General features: G+C 42.9%; 1 protein-coding gene across 1 annotated transcript; it reads right to left on the reverse strand.

Annotated features, from left to right (window-relative positions):
• Positions 1-11,017: 11,017 nt before the first annotated feature.
• Positions 11,018-18,005, reverse strand: RPS7 (ribosomal protein S7). Its single transcript, XM_084201619.1, has 7 exons — positions 17,956-18,005; positions 17,334-17,415; positions 16,949-17,020; positions 15,234-15,377; positions 13,584-13,648; positions 11,765-11,915; positions 11,018-11,137 (listed from the first exon to the last, which is right to left on the reverse strand). The coding sequence occupies exons 2-7, from the start codon at positions 17,406-17,408 to the stop codon at positions 11,060-11,062; spliced, it is 585 nt and encodes a 194-aa protein (XP_084057745.1). The 5' UTR covers positions 17,409-17,415; positions 17,956-18,005; the 3' UTR covers positions 11,018-11,059.
• Between the last annotated feature and the right edge of the window lie 93 nt (positions 18,006-18,098).

Here is an 18,098-nt window from a genome sequence, read left to right on the forward strand (position 1 = left end):
AAATGTTATTAAATGTTTTCTCCCTTGTACAGGTGTTTGCATGGCCAAAAACAACAAAAGGCTTTAAACCTTCTGCTGACACTCTCTTGAGGGGTCCTACTGTCATGGCTGAAAAGCAGGACAGCCCATGGCTCGTGCAAACCAGAAGGAAACAATCAAATTTTAAGAAGCTGCCAACTAGTTATCAACCAGCTGATCCTTATGAGCCCAGTCTGTGCCTCTTTCACGAGACTAACTTTTCCAAAATACACCCTAACCCTCCTTTCATCAAGGGACATTAAAATAGTGAGACCCTGACCACACAGCCTTACGGGAAGCGTGCTTCAGCTGTGAGGTTCAGCCAGTAGTGAAATGCAGTGCAAAGCACAAACTACACTTCCCAAGAGACACCATGAGAATATTTTTGGCTAAACTCTCCTGGTTTTCAGCCAAAATAATTTGACAAAAGAACTGAACTATCCCAGAAAACTGACACTTTTCTGTAAAAAGCTACTCTGCCAAAAGTCTTCCTACTTCAAAAGGATTCTGGTTCAAGAATTTTTGGACAGCCCTACAGATGACTAAAAAGAGCTTTAGAAACAGTGTAAATTCACAGAAAATAATCAGAAAAAAAATAGCCTTGAACATAGCATACAATTAGAAATTGCACAGATTTCTGCTGCTTCCACAGAGCACTTCTCTGTTGACTATAGAACTATGTCATGTTTAAAATGCTATTTTGACTATGAATTTAACTCACACATTATCTTCCATGTATTAACTAAAACAATAACTTCATTTTAACAGATACATCTAAGAATTTTATGAAAGACAGTCCAAACATTTTTAAAAGGAATACTCAACTTGGAAGTCTTACTTCTTGTCTACAACACTGGCACACCTTATTTCTGCTGCATCAGCATCATACTAAAATTTTAGAGATAGTATCATTGTGTCAACTTTAAATCAGTGTTTGTTTTATATTTTCTGATTACTATAATGCCTTAAATGTTCATGACCATGTAAACAATCACATACATATTAAATACAAAGATCTCAGCCACAGAGAGGAAAACATATGGCAGCAGTTTTTACATTTGTAACATTTTAAAAACATTTCAATACCCAAGAATCAAAGTGTTTTACACCAATCCACAGAGTCATAATATTTCCAGTCCAGTTGCTCCATTTCACTGTATGACAAGTAAAGTTAGGTATTCTCCACAGTGATTTGATTTTGCTAGAAAGCAATCCTCCTCTAAAATTTACACATAAGTATGCACAGAGGTCAGAATAGAAACTTGCAAGTCCACTATGAATCCTAGTTTTCATAGCTCATGACTGAAAAGCAGGCACATGCTTGGCTACTTACTAAAGTATGACTTACTCTCACTCATTCCTGCTCACTTGGACCAAGATTTTGTGTCATTATACACCCTTATAGCTCACTCAGCATTTCTGCATGGTACTACTCCCTACATGATTTGGTTTTCACTGAGATTGCTCTTAATTATCCAGCGATGTAATTCCAGCCCTTATTGGACATTCCCTTCTGCAATGCCAGTCTTCATTCTCTGCTTTGCAATTGTATTAAAAGATCACTTTTCAAAGTAGAAAACAGACAACTGCCTGTCTCTGTTACTAGGAATTACAACTCAAGAATGGAATAGAATAAGTTTCAATTGTAGGAGAAGTTAAAATTCATGTACTGTTTTGTCCTTTCCTTCTAAAAGGAAAGCGAGCTCTTCCAATGACATTTGCACATTTTAAATATAATTTCCCCCTAAACTAAACTGGCATTCAGTGATCTAACCCACATGGGTGCTTCTCAATAGAAAAGTCCAATGTTATCCAATAGACTCAAGCAAGCTCTTTTTTCCTTTACCAACCCCTTCTATTTGGGGATTGTCAATCATATTTTACCATATACAGCAGCTCTTTAACAAATATCCAGACTTTTTCTTCTACATATTTTTACAGAGTGAAAGCATAAAAGTCTCTTACCTTATGGCTGCTGAGAGAATGGGAACTGCACAACGCTCTGTGCCTGCAGGGACACTGCACAGATGAACCTCATTGCTGCTGTTTACAGAAGTCTGACAGTTTTTAATTTGAAAAGAGGTTGTCTTTTTCTTTTCGACAGTTCAACAATTCAGACAAAACAGTTGCAAGTGTTATCTGTAAACAGCTTCCTGTTTGAAATAGATCAGCTGTCCTGCAGGACAATAATTAGGGAAGAAGTGTGGGAAAACTGAAGAGGTCCATGATGTAAGCTTTTTATTTTGGGAATGTACTTTTTTGGGAATGCACATTTACTTTCCCCTCCTCCTCTCTAGCAGAGAACCCCTTTTTAACCATTTACATCTATTCAGCTCTAAGCCATGCATGCACATTGCCCCAGCACAACACTTCTCTTGCTTTGCTTCAGTGGATATGAAAACACATGAAATGCAGCACTGAATGTGATCATCTTGTGTGGATAATTAACACACTCTCCCTTGCTGAAATTCTCTCTATGCTTGCAATTGGCTGCACCATTCTTGACTTGAGTAAAACAGGCAACTGTTTCAGAGCCATGTCTGAACACCCCACAACAATGTAAATGCTAAATTAGCCACATGGCAGGCATCTTCACAATATTTTGTGGGGTTTTTTTAAACACCTTTTGATACAACTTTAGTGCTATTTCACTATAGCTTCTAAATAGTTGTACAACTCTGGTTTTTACCTTAAACAGCCAGACTGTGTAAGGCCTCCAGTTTGAGGCCTGGATAAATCACAGTACTCCATTTACATTCAAGCAGCAAAAAACTGGGGCCAGCTGATTCTGGAAAGTGGGATTTTAAGAACACCCCCCCAATTACAGCAGCTTATATTTCAACAGATACAAATGGCTTCACTCTCCATTTCCAGGGCAAATAGAGAATACCACTTGTGACTATTTCAATTAATACCCTCTGATGAAAAGCTGCTGTATTTGTAAGACTGTAGCTCTGATAGCTACAAAAAAAATCCTGTGAATCATCCGTCTCCATCCATCTTGTGCCACTGTTCCCTCCTCCCAGTTCTTCCAAGTAACATTTGAGGGGTCATGCTCTAAGCAAGTGCCCAGTGGGCTGGGAGCCTGGGTAACCCCCAGGATGTGACCTCTTATTTAAAAACCAGGACAGGAGCTAAGGGCAGTAGCAGGAAGTTCCTTTTCATTTTCTACAGTCCCAAGATCAGGAAAGTATCAGAACACAGAAAAGGTTTTAGACTGAGGGGCTAGAGAAAGCTGCAATAGAATCATCCCTGTGTTCACTTCTTTATCACTTTTCAGATCTCTTTTGAGGTGTAGGTCCACTCCACTGAGAATGTTGTGCTGTGGTGGGGCTTGCAGTACAAGCTGATGACACGCTACTGATGTACTCTCTTCCTGCTTGGCTCTTGACATTACATATCCTCTCTCCCAGCAAACCTCTCCCTAAGCCTGGAGTGTGCAGCCTTCTTGGCCATGACAGCTCCTGTTTTGTTAGCCCACAGCACACACTGACCAGCTTTACTGGCAAAGACAAAAACATGTACAAAAAGAGGTAGCTATGCCCCAAACTCAGGACTCCCTGTGGACTACCTACATCTTGGAACTCAGGACATCCCTTTGGGAGTCCAGAGTTGCCAAGTCCCCCCTTGCCAGGGGCCTCAGAGACCCTGGCACAGAGCCCAAAACACCTGTGGGTTCGATTATGAGCCGTGGAGCAAATTGCCAGCCTTATATGAAGACCTTCAAGCCTCTGCAGTTTAATTAGTGTGATAACATTATTCTCACTTGCTAAAAAAGTAGATTTTGGGGTTTTTAGTATAGGGGTTATGGGGGCAAGATGGAGGGATTTGGGGGTGTCAAGCCTTTCTCCTTCCTCTTCTCTGTCTCCATCTTCTGCTGTGATGCTGGCACTTTCAGATTCGTTTAGAGTAGAAGTTCACTGTCTAGTACAGATGATAGGTATTGGAAAATTATTGTAAACATGTAGTAGGTAGTTTAAGGTATAAAGAGATAACACCACCCCAGGGGCAGTCAGAGTGCCTGGCACTGTCCTGCTGGACGGATCCTGGCTGTACAGGAGGAAAATCTTTTCTTGATAAGAAATAATGAATACTTCTGAGACCGAAGATCTTCGACTCATCTTTCGATATCGTGGCCGAGGCAGAGACTTTGCACACATCTCGGGGTCACTGGCCCTTGCGGCACCCAAGACCTACATCCAGGTTTCCATGCTGGACTGGAACCTAGCTAACCCTCCTCCACTGCTATGAACTCCTGTATTTTCACACACACGCCAAATGATCACAAAAAGTTAAGAGCCAGTGATCCCTTCCTGAATAGATTACCTCAGTAAAGAAAGGGCAAAATGGTAGAACATGAACATAACTGTCTAAGGACCATGCAACTCTAATTTTAAAGTTCATTTTCTATGCACACAGGCCCCACCAGTTCAGTGGGAGCAGAAGGCAATTAGCAGGACTGGGCCCTTGCAGCACTCTGTTGGCAGAAACTTGCCAAGACAAACATTTTATGTAAAGAATGCAGCAAAGTGACTGAAGTCCAAGCCTTTGAAGATCATATTACCATGGCAAAGACAACTCCATTTACATACATATCTACTCTCCCTGTAAACACAGGAAAATAACTCTGAGGCCAGAAACAGAATTCAATGGAGAAGCAGAGCGATTCAGGGAAAGCTGGTAGAAAAGGTAGGACTCAACCCTGGGGAAGCAGAAAAGAAAACAAACATAAATGACCAGTGTTCAAAAGGAAAGGGCAAACACTATAAATGCAGTGAAAGAGCTTTCTCTAGAAAATGGAGAATAAACAAGCACATGATTTTCTTTCACATGAAAGAGAAAGGCATAGTCCCCATACAGAAGGGCATACATCACCTTTTCCCACCCCAAAAACCAACTGGAAACTGTGTAGCCATACTGGTGCATCATGTAAATCAGGCTTCTATGTGCACAGTGATGCATGGGCCTTGTGGGAGCAGCTTAGGCCATCACCAGGTCACAACAGCTGCAGGTTATTAAGTTCTTTATTATGTTAACATGCTTGTCTGGGACACTGTAGCCCTTCGAGCTGATTCCCAAGTCTTTAAGCCACCCTTGCTGGATAGAGAGGGACAGTCTTCAGAGGCCACAGAATACCAGCACAGAGGAACAAGGAGCTCCTGGACAAACTGAAACACAGAAAGGAAGCCTGAAGAGGGTGGAAGCAAGAATGGGTAGCCTGGGAGGGATAGAGACTGTCTGAGCAATGAGGGATCATGTCAGGAAAGCTAACCTGCCCTGAGGGAATTAAATCTGGCCTGGGACATCAAAAGCAATGACAAAAGCTTCTTTAGGTACATCAGTGATAAAAGGAAAACCAAGGAAAATGTAAGTCCTCTCTGCAAGGAAACAGGAGACTCTTTTGACAGGATCAAGAGATGGGCCTGTGCAAACCTCATGAAGTTTAACACCAGCAAGTGCACTTGGGTTGGGGCAGGCAATCCCAAGCATAAACACAGACTGGGAATGGACCAAGAACCACCCTGAGAAGAACTTGCTGGCTGGTGAGAAGCTCAACATGAGCCAGCCAAGTGCCCCTGCAGCCCAGAAATGCATCAAAAGAAGCATTGCCAGCATGTTGAGGGAAGTGACTGTGCCCCTCTACTCCTCTCTCATGAGAGCCTACCTGCTGTGCTGCATCCAGCTGAGACCCCAAAGTAAGAAATGTGAACCTGTTGGAATGACTCCAGAGGAGTGCTAATGAACACGATCAGAGCGGGGCTGGAGAACCTTTCCAATGAACACAGGCTGAAAGGGTCAGGCTTCCTCAGCCTGGAGGAGGCTCCTCAGAGATCTTAGAGTACCTTCCATTTCCTAAAGGGGTGGAGGGCTAAAAGAAAGCTGGAGAGGGATTTTTTACAAGGTCGTGTAGTCCTTGAGAGAGGAACTTTTTACAAGGACAAGGCAGGAAGGCTTCAAACTGATAGAGGGCAGGTTTATATTAGATACTATGAATTCTTTACTGTGATACTGGTGAGACACTGGAACAGGTTTCCCAGAGAAGCTGTGGATGCCCCATCCCTGGAGATGCTCAAGGCCAGGTTGGATGGGGGTTTAAACAATCTTATCTAGAAGAAGGTGTCCCTGCCCACACTAGGGAGGGCTAGAGATTATCCTTAAGGTCCCTTGAAACCCAAACCATTCCATGTTTCTATACAGCAAGACACCAGTTAGGCCAGCTTTACTTCAGCTTGACCCACTACACAGCTTTTCTTCAGCCTTTAAATTCAGATTAAATACCACACTGACACAACTACAAGCAGAATTCTTGGATTCAAACCAAACCAAAACCATGCAGATAAAATCCAACTGGTTGTAAAAGGACAATAAAAAGTTTTTAGAAAACAGAAAAAATATGCTAATACATTTTAAGAGCATCCAGGAGAATTTTTCTACACTTTGCATAGTCAATTGGCATTATCTTTGTATCTGTAAGAGGATTAAACACAATACCTATTTAAAACACAATGGTTATTCAAAAATCTTAAGAGAAGATGACAAGGCTCTGATTTTCCCGTCGGTTTAGCAAAGCATGCAATGGTATCAGCATTTCCCAATCAGATTTTCCCAAAGGATGAAAATTTCCAGTGCCCAACCTCTTTAAAAAAATCAGTATCTGAGATCAGTTGCAGGAGCTCAGTTTATTGCAGGCCATCACAAATGCTGTTCTAGTTATTGAAAGTAAGAGCTGACTCACTAAGTAGCCCTTATTAGGCCCCCCAGGGCACCCCCAAGAAACTCCAAAAAGTGGCAAGGAGATAGAGGAGATACAGGACCCCTCCATGGTACAGACAGGCACACAAGCATGCCAAGTGCAACCCCTCCTCTGCTGTCAGAGCAGCACAATGATGCGTCCTATTCCCTTTGCTTCACAGACAGTACCTGTTTAGCCAAGAAAATAGGAAACAACTTTATTATTAAGTGTTAAGACAGTCCTGGTAAAACACAGCCTGTAGCTCGGTCCCTGTGAAGACATCCATCTGCCATCTGAACATCTCAGCACTGCCCAGCACCTCTGTGGGCCCAGAGAGCAGAAGCTCTCCTTCCTGCCTCTTCTGTGCAGTACATGAGATGTATGGCGGGAAAGATCAGTGTGGCCACACCAATACAGTATTAACTTTATTTGCAACTGTGTAAAACCTGGCCTTCTACTTTATTAAGTGATGTTGAACTAATTTTTTTTCTCTTGCAAAAAATTTTTAAGCAGCATTCACTGCAGCAATTGTGCTTTTTCTGTTAGTCATCTCTAAAACTGGAATAATCTCCTCAGTGCTTGGATTTAATTCTACTTTTGCTGCTCGAGGGGCAGATCACAAGTGAGCCACACATGTTAACTCAATACACAGTAATGAGAAATGTTAGCTATTAATCATTTAACAACACCAAGTAGCAACTGCATGACACTAAGCTTAAGAATTATTTTCCTGAAAACATGAAAGAGTAACTGGAAGGTAGAAGAGGGGATACATGAAATCATAGACTTAACAAATCCAACAAACTTTCTCCTCTTGATGGCAATGCATAAATAAGATCCTTGTGCCTCTACAGGGAACAGAGCACCAGTACATAGATGTTCATGTTAGTGGGGTTTTCACAGGAGCACCCTTAAGGCAGGCAGCAAGGGGCAGGGCAAAGGCACTTTGTTAACCAGCAGTGAATTATTCACACTGATCAGTGCTGCAGTCAGCCCCTACTGGAGACAGGCAAACTCACACTCCTTCAGCCTCACCACCAACCTTCATCTTATGAGGCTTCATAACTTTCTGCAATCAACATCTTTTTTTCTGTCATTCTGATAAATGTCCAGTGGCCTAGATAGCACATCCCACAAACTGGAAAAGGTGTAGCTTTTCAGCATTGCTCTGACCTTCAGATGTAATTGAGAATCAAACTCTGGCCTATCAATTAGAAAACTCAGGAAAAACAAAGGAATAGAAAATTATTTCAGTCCACAATGCAAGAGAGATAGGATTTCCTCTGAATGCTGCTTGGCATGAGATCATACACTGAAACTCACCAGCTGCTCCCACTTACACTCAAGAGGGGCTACTCAGATATGATGTTATCATATATCAAGCTGCACTATTAATAAAAGATAGGTCAAGCACTTACCACCCAAAACTTCAAGCAAGTTCTGTTACACTACAATTGTGACACATCTGTATACCTTTTTGAAGAAAAATCACCAGGGACCAGACCTCCTCATAGGCAAAAAATATTTGAAGACATTGTGAAAGGATTCATGTGAAATAAATAATTGAAGCTTTAAGATCAGGTGAAAGTCTCATGAACAATTAACAGATGCAAAGCCCCTGCTTCTCATTTGGGGCTACTGCAGGAAAGAACTTCAGTATATGGCTGTCTTTACACATTGGTACCACCCACACATTACTGCTGCAGTCTTGGTACAGAATGCCCCACCCCTCTTTTACCCGGAGCAGCTGAGAAAACTCGTGATCAATCGCATGTTCAGAGTTCAACTGTGCCAGCATGTGAAAGGTATAGGAAAAGTCTAGCATCATCTCACATGGAGTTTGCTTAGGTTAAGGTAACATTTGACACCAGCATTCCAGCAGCCTCATTAGCACTTGACCAGATGGCATCAAACTGACTTTCCAGATTGCAGGCATGCACTTAGTATGCTTGTCAAGGGACAGAGGGAGTTGTCTGACTGTATCACTGACACAAACACACGAGGGAGTCTGTAAATAGAGGTAAACTAAAACTAAAGTCTTTTGCAAACACACAGCCTTGGATTTTTATGCCACAAAAATTCACCTCTCCTTGTAGCTTAATTGATGTAAAAGCCATAGAGCTTTGACAGCATTATCCTTTCCCTCAAAGAATTTGCTTATGGGGCCAGCATGAGCCTTTGCATATCATATAGTTCAAGAGGGCTTGCAACGAGAGCCAAGAAAAATCTATAGCCAGCTGGCAATGCCTGGGAACGTTTGCAATCTTTCTGTTCAGTTTACTGGATTTCTCCTCCCCCGCTCACCCCCTCCCAGTGCTTCAAAAGCAACTCAACTGACATTTTTATTACTATGAAGAGATGAAACCTGAGTTACATTTCCCTATAAAGCAGGAAATGCTGTCTAGCAAAGCCTGCTGAGGATCACCTCTCCTTGCAGAGGTTACACAGCCCCAGCAGACTCACCAGCCTTTAACTAAAGGTAGTTAACATCTGGTAAGTCTCCAAATACTCCCCAAGCTGCTTCTTCAGCCCACACCAGCCAAGGTCTACTTGCACAGGCTGCCATCTGTGACTGTTTTAGAGGAAAGCTTAGTAATGTGTCTGACTCAAGACTGTATTTTTGGGGGACTAGACAAGGTGGCATTTCCAATCTGAATAATACTCGTTTTTGCAATGAAAACTTGAATTCAAAAGTTATGGGTCCTCTACTGTAAGATCTTTTACAATTATTCTCCACACAAGCAGACAGGACTTGGGGTTATTATCTCCTCTCATCTAATTCTAAGGGAAGCTGATGCATTCACTTCTACTGAATCAAGATGAACAATAAGTACTCAAGGAATAAACACGGAATTAAGTTATACTCCAGAGACAGAAATTCGAAAAAGAGATAGGAAAAGGCCTGGCCTTAAGGTAAACAAACTTCTTCAAAGATACAGCCTGCTTTTTGTGCAAATACTCAAGCCTTGTCAGCAAGTAACAGGAAATTAACTACTAATTGCAACAGGGCACATTTTCCTTCTCTTTCCATTCTCAGCACCAACAGTAACAGCACAGGACTATCTGTCCTGCCCTACTAAGTCATGCTTAACTTTTAAAGTCTTCATTTTTTCAATGCAAAAACAATGCAGAACTTGTTTTAACCTTTAACTCTCCATAGCTAGAGGCATCAAATGGGAAGCAACCAAAACTACTGTGAAGGGTGTAAAGGATGCTCCTGTGAAAAGGGAAGTAAAGTTCCAAAGACCCTCAGTGAATGGTACTTGTCCTCCCTCCACCCTCAGGTAGAAAAATGCAAGTTATTAAGTGCTCCTGTCACAAAACTTGTTCCCAACTTAGCTCTCCATTTATAAGACTGACTCCAAAATTAGTTGTCTTTTACGGTGATAAATAAAACACTTACTCCTAATACTATGCTTAGTACAATCAGGTACTAAATTCATGTAATTAGCTCAGAACTTTTCATGACCAGCACCACCCTGAACTTGTGTAAAGGGTTCTTTAACACAGATACTGAAGTCAAAAGTGCAGTGTTTCTGAGACATTATCAGCCTTCAGATGCTGATGCACCTAGTTCTTCCCCACCTCTCCCTGTATCCCTGAGCATGTAAAGAACCATGTAAAAACACAATCTAAAAAAAATACTTCTGAAAGCAAGATCAATACCTAAAAAACCCATTGTTTTTGTCCTGTGATATAATCAAGCATTCAGAAGTAAAAACTCCTTCCCATCTCAGTCTGAGAGTCTTTCCATTCAGCTACAGAGCGTGCTTTAAGGTAAGAACTGGTAAGGAATGTTTCCATTTAAAGAAAGTTAAGTTACCTCAAAAATCAACCTATACCTCCCGTAATTTCCTAAGAATTCAAACCCCTTATCCAGATGTTATTTCTACACATTTCATAAGTCACACACCACCTGCTAGTTGACTTCTTCCAGTGTCAGGAACATGTAGGTCTCCAACTGATATCTTGTGTGCAAAACTCAGAGGAGTTCCACTGCTCTACAGTAATTCTCCGTATTTTCCCCAGTTGAGGTTTGGAATACTTAGATTCTTCAGTTTGAATTCTTTTTGCAGACACTGGACTCTTTTTGTCCAGTTGTTTTGCAACAGTGCCAAGAAAAACCTAAGAGGGCTACCATTAAAATGCTGCGGAGTTAATACTTTGATTCACAGGTGTCACTCTCCCAGACAGCTGAGAAGTCCCATGAACCAGTTAATCCCCATCTATCTGTGTTTATGGAATTCAAAATTTAAATGAAATTACTCTGTTATATGAATAGTTGTTTATTCAGCCATTTTTTGCATTTTACAGCTGGAATTCTGGAAATTCAAACACCACATCTTTGCCTGTGAGCTTCTTGTACACACCAGAAAATGTTTCCACCTGTGAAGACAAATACATCTTGCTTATACATGCTGTGTAAACAAATAACTCTAAGTTAACATACTTAAGGTACTATACTATTTGCCAGTATATCTTCACTCTGAGACCAATTATTTTCTTCTAGATTAAGGTAGCTGAAGATTTACATAAAAGATACATCTCCTCCAGAGTATTTGGGCTCTCTCTGATTTTCAACAATAAGAGAACCTGAGAGCTGAGCAGGCCCAAACATAAGCCTGCCATTTAACCCCGCCAGAAAAAAAACAAGCGAAGTGCAGGCTGAGCACATCTGTTTAAGGTCAAAACTAAATGCCTCACTTGAAAAACAACAAAAACACAAACAAACCAACCCAAACAACCCCTATTCATACAAAAAAACCAATAAAACACTGTCTGGTCCCATGAGGGAACCAATATAGCTACTTTATAATCCAGGGGCTTTGGCAAGCTGAACTACAGCTTTAATTCAAAACTGTCTTGCCTCCATTTCAACACCCTAGCCCAAATACAAACCAAAGCATCTCCACAAGCCAAAAGGCAAGTCTTTTGCTGTATCCCCAAGCAGTCTCTTGAGGATGTCAGAATGTCCCCCCCACCTGCATGAGAAAGTGAGCTTTTTTAATTTACCTTGTGTTCAACATTGTTCTGTTGTGCTTTGTCCAGATGGACTTTTATAAGCCTGCTGCCATCCAGTTTTACACGGATTCTCTTGCCCACGATTTCACTGGGGAAGACCAGGTCCTCAAGAATAGCATCGTGCACTGCAGTAAGCGTACGGCTGAAATGCCACATTTATAGCGTTAAAACACATCCTCTTGAAAACTTACCAGTTTGACAAGGTTAAAATCTTCCATAGCATGCTTTGGTTGAAAATTCAGTGGTGTTTTCTCTCTTTAATGCCATGGTGTGACAATACAGCGCTATCACATGGCATGCAAAAAGAAAAGCTTGATTCTACAGAGTGCAGAAACTTAATGGCCGTACAAGAAAAATTAGCCAGGTTTCTGACCTTTGAGATCACACACTGATTTGCGGCAAGAGCCATGAACTATTCTTCTATGTCTCACATTTAACAAATATTTAAATCAAAACCAAATTGCTCCATCTGCAACTCTGCCAGAGACATGGACTGGAAAAGTTTACGTGGATAAGTATCCTCAGATGCACAGAGTACATTCATGGGAGACCCAGTTTTGGAAACACTGGTTTCTCCATTTGCCTAAACCCAAGCAGCTTAGAAGACCAACGTAATACAGAAAAAGACTAGCTGGCCAATTGAGTCCGTGCTTAGAAGACTGTTTGAAATCTACATGTGCGTTCCTCAACTGTCCAGAAGTGAGCCAACAGGAGAAAAGGTGGCCCAGGCTATTTTACATGAGTCTAGAGGATTAGTAAGTCTGCAGCATCCTGATCCACAGTTTCAGGGCAGTAACTAACACCTGTGTCTACAGCAGCACTTCACACCTGCCCACACCGGCATAGCTAAGGGAGACAGACATCCACAACAACACAGCAGCCTGATCTCATCTCAGGCTGAGACAGGGGCAGTCCTGCACACCTACCTTTCCTCGTGCACGAAGTGGCAGCATGCTACTCAGACACAAATGCCAACTTCTCTAACCACTGTGCAGTGCTAATTTTAAAAGAACACAGGCAGAGTCTTCCAAAGGCAGGACTGCAGCTAGATGAGTACTGTGAAACTGTACTTTAAAAATCCATGCCCAAAGACTGCAAAATACAGTAATACATGACACAGGTATAATACTGGGGGGGCAGGGAGCAGCCAAGACATCCCACATGTCATAAGGAGGACAAACTTTTAAGACACGGTCTTACATAATGATAAAGCAACACACAGATGAAGCACTGACATCCACAGAGACGTAGCAGTGTTGCATGTCTAGCAATCCAGTGACTAGATGAGAGCAGGGAGGCCATTTAACACAAATGCCTATACTATTGCTATTAAATTAATATCCAAAGGGACTAGTACTCATACCTACAACCCCTCCTCACCCACTCTCTCCCTCATTGCATCCCCTTCAGTGTGCCAGCCTTGACTTCTTCACACAGTCTAACATGTGATGTGGAAGAGGCTCTTCCTACAACTTAAAAAAAAAAAATAGCTCTTGTCAGCACACTGTGGTAACAGAGACAGCAGGTTGGGGTTCTTTAAGCCAGCACTGCTTGCTAAAAATTTGCTACAGATGTAGCTGGCCATACAAATCAAGTGCTAAGAAATGCAACACAGTACCCAAAGGTGACCTTTCTACGGAACACATTAGCAGTCAAATGACAGATACAAAGCAGTATTTCAAGCAGTAGGAGAAAGGACAAGACCAGCCAATCACTTGAATGACTTCTCAAAAACTCAACTAACCATTACTTGACTAAACTACCAGGTACAAAATAAGGCTGTCATACTGAATCAGTATCATTTACCAACCTTCTCGGACGCTTTTGCTTGTTTTTTGTGCGGCTTTTTCTTGTTGGCTTGGGCAGAATCCTTCTCTGTTAAGGCAAGAGAAGAACAAAAAGGCATTTCTCAGTATCTAGTGGTTACAATGAATTCAGAAACATCCACCTTTTCCCCCCACACTAGAAACCAATGCATGAAAAGCCAAAAAAGTAGACTTAAGTATGCTTAAAGTTACAACAGCATTAGAAACTAGAGAACTAGAGCTGCCTGCAGAAGGTGAAGTGCTGTACTGCTGTATCTCTCAATTGCTACTCCTATATTCAGGGCACTGAAATAGAAGATTTGTACTTCATCCCCTCTCCCCAGGAATACAACCACAGTAGTTTACTGTGTCTCATCAGCACTGTAAACACACACACACTTTGGGAACAGAAATCCCAGGGAACTTCAAACTTCTGTCAGACTGTCCTCTGGTGCAAACCAGAGTAGTGAGTTCAGTTCCAGAGACAGCTAGGTGACATCTGAGATTGAAAGGCTAGTTTTAATAGTAAGCTCTATTGCACAATCCAGATCAAATCCTGGCTTAAATATAACCTGTTCCAAAATTAGGATCTAAATGTTAGGTCAGTAAAACTTATTTTTTACTTTCCTAGTCAAAGTGTAGAGGTTTTAAAACATTCTAGATCCAGTTTTAGCCACCTGCAGTATTTTCTACCATCATATCACAGCTTCTCCATGATTGTATTCATGATGGGGTTACCATTATCCAAACTGGGTCATATCATAGTCAAAATCACTGTTCCCTTCTAAAATTGATTACTGAATTGATAAGGAATTCTCAAGGGATTACAGAATCACAGAATCTAAAAAAATCACTGAATATGCTGAGTTGGAAGAGACCAACAAGGACCATTGAGTCCAGCTCCTGGCCCTGCACAGAACATCCCCACAAGTCACACCATGCGCCAGAAAGTATTGCAGAAACACCTCACAGCACTCTGCAGGCTGCTCCCATTGCCCCCACCTCCCAGGGGGGCCTGTTCCAGTGCCCAACCATCTCTGGGTCAAGAACCTTTAGGTGAAGAGAACCAGAGGCACTTAATTCTTCTATAAAGATTCAGGGTAAGGCGCTCTGGCTCTAAAAATTGCATTAAAAATTTTCAGCTAGCTTCAATTTAACCAACTATCCACTCTGCAGAGAGATCCCTAGCATGTCCATGTCCTTAAGTACTGCTCAGAGATCCCTCCAACACCTTTTCACCTTAGGTCCTGCCATATATTTAGAACTTGCATGACTTTTTTTTCCCTCCTTTCCTCGTAACTTAAATTTTAAGTGCCTAGATCATCTAAGGGTAGCAAAGTTCCTATTAATACTCACACCCTTTTATTTTAAGCTTGGTGGGTCAAACTTCTGAAGGAGTGGCCAGAACAAGAAAGTTATATCCCCCATAAAACAACTTTACATCCCACCAAGTTTCCACTGCTGCCAACTGAAAACATTTTAGCGAACATCCACCGGACACTCATTACATCTCCTGCTGGTACAATGAATTACTAACACTGAATTGCATTACCCTGAATTGCTAATGCAACATTGGAACATGTGCGAGCCTGGACTAGGTCACCTCCAGATATCCCTTCAAATCAACATTTTTGTGATTCTAAGGGGTTTCTTACCTGAGCAATGAACACCACATGTTTTCCACTAAATTTCTTCTCCAGCTCCCGAACTAGCCGCACCTGAATCTTCTGGAAGGACTTCAGCTGAGGAACTGGTACAAAGATAATGATGGCTTTTCTGCCACCACCTACTTCAATTTCCTGAAACAAAAGTACAAAGTAAGCATTAGCTGGGGGTTGAGAAGTAATGATTGGTTTGACCATGAATCCTGAGCACAGGTATTGATAGTCTTGTTTCTGACTCTGTGGGGCAGGGAGTGCATCAGAGAGCAGTACCTGCCTTAATGCTCTATAGACAAAGCACTGACAGAAAAACTTTTATCACAGTACTTGTTTCACTGTGGAGGAGTGAGTGGGCAATAAATCCCACCACCCTTTCAGAATCACATCCTCTGAACAAAGCCCATTCCTTCTACAAGGTGAGATTCAGGTGCTAGAACTGCACCTATACTGAATGTTTACCATCACATCTGCAGTTGTGCTGACACAAAGTTTCAAAAATTACTTGCCTCTAATGCAGACTCCAGACAAAGTTGAGGGGAACTTACTTTTAATCTACTGCTTCCTGTGAGCCACTTGCCTAGGACAGCACCCCTACTCAATCAAAACAATTGCCACCCCTCCAAATGCCAACAGGACTACAATGCACTAGGACAGGATACTTCTCCCCTGGCTTATTTCTCCAGTAGTTAAAACTCAAAGTTTGCACAGGCTTACAAGGCACTTCTCCCATGAAACTGGCTGCAGAGACATCCTCATTCTCCAACAGAATGGAAGAACGAATTGTTCTTCACCAGCTTCCTTCTCATATGAGCCAACTCAGATGCTCATGGAAGATTTCTCACAAATGAAATCAAGCAGCTAAGAAAAAACAAAGACTTTTCTAAAAGCATTTCACTACAGACAGCTGGCATTGCTGTACTTCCAGAGATGTGGGTTCTTCTGAAGGCCGTTCAGCTCATACATCCTGCTTTCTGCATTCCCAGATTCTTTTTAATTCAACTCTAAGCAGTCAGGCCCCTGTGTCTGTACAGGTAAGCCTGAGCAAAAACCAAAAGCAGCCTAATAAAGTTTCTGATTGCAGCGATCTGCTTCATTGCTGCCATCCAGTCTTCCAGGCTGACAAATTCTAACACTAACTTTCTTTCTCCTTTTCCACTACTTGCCTTCTTTTTCTTTCTTGATGTTTCAGCTGCCTGCATGATCTAAAACTAGAAATGTACAGAAGCTAAGCTACACTATCAAGTCAGTCTATTGTCTTAATCCACCTACCACCTACTAACTGCACATAAGAGACTCACAACAATCTTGTTCTTTATGAAGAGTATTACTGTTTATGTTTCTGGCTAAGTTTCTGTAACACCTACAGTTCCAGCCAGTACCTACATGCAAAAAGCCAGTTTTACACCCCAAACCCAGTTTGCAGAGACATAAATTAGAATCATCGTTGTCAAACACTTTTATTAAACATATTAAATTGCTATTTGGGCTTTTACAGTGACTTTTCACACTAGTTCCTAAGAAAAACACTATTATGGAATCCTACATGCTAGCAGCAAATACCAGAAGATAAGTTACAACAGCACATAACAAAACTATCACATGCCATAAGGGCTTAAGACACCATTCACCTAGTACATTAACACCCACAAAAATTAAACATACACAGAAGTAGTCACCACCCAGCTCTTCGTGGAGAAGGTCCAGCCTACCTTAGCTGCTGTGATGTTCAACTCCCGCAGCTGAGCCTTTAAGTCGGAGTTCATTTCCAACTCCAGCAGAGCCTACAAAAGTAAAGTTGTGGAATAATGCATTACATACACTTCAGTTCATGAGAACACTTGAGACCAAAGTGTGTCCACAATGCCAAAGAGCAGGTATAGACTTTTAACCACAGTCAATATCAAAGACTTAACTTCCTGTAAGACACACCAACATCCAACAAGTTTAACTAATGGAAACAGAGGCTGACTCAGTTCCCAAGTAAAACTAGTTAAGAAAACACGTTGACAGGATCAACCTCAAAGCTGAGGGTCTGGACAACTGTGTCTATAACTTGAATTAAGTTACCGAAGGGAACAAGGAAAAGCCACGTACCTGGGATATACCAGACTCGAACTCATCTGGCTTTTCGCCATTAGGCTTCACAATCTTGGCGCTAGAGCTGAACATGGCCTTTCTGCAACGCAAAAGAACACTTCGGCTGTCACCAAGCACGTGTCACCTGTTCCAAACACAGCCAGGACTCTCAAATCCGGCTGCGCAGCCACACGCTCCAAAACTAAGCCAGAGAACGCCCCACGGGCCGGGCCAGCCCTAGCACGTCGCACCAGGGGATGACTACCAGGCCACAGGAAAAGCGTCCCAGGGAGCGCGGGGCCTGCCCAACTCGGGACCCGCTGCAAGGCCCCGGGAGCCCGGGGAAGCGGCACCACCACGCACAGAGCCCCACCAGCGGCCCGACGGGCGAGCGGCACTCCTGGGCCTTGCTCCCGGCCCCGGCCCCTCCTCCCGCAGGGCGCCGCCGGCCGAGGAAGGAGGGAAACCCCGCCGGCTGGCTACCCCCGGCCCCGGGCGCCCCGGCGGCCATCGGGCCCTGGGCTGGCGGTAATCGGGCGCATCTCCACGCCGCGGTGCCGCGGAGGGCCCCGGCTCCGCACCCGGTCCCGTATCGCGGCGGCCCCGACGGGGGAACGGCGGCCCCGGCCCGGGCACCCACCTCGCTCCGCGCCGGCCGGGAAAAGGGGGAGCTCTCGCGAGAGCAGCACAGATCGCGGCCCGGGAAGGCGCTGGCCCCGCCCACCCCGGGTGAAGCCAGAGCCGGAAGAAGGGCAGGGCGGGCGCTGCGAGCACACCGCGAAT

This window comes from Fringilla coelebs (assembly GCF_963513975.1).
Source record: "Fringilla coelebs genome assembly, chromosome: 3".
Taxonomy (NCBI): domain Eukaryota; kingdom Metazoa; phylum Chordata; class Aves; order Passeriformes; family Fringillidae; genus Fringilla; species Fringilla coelebs.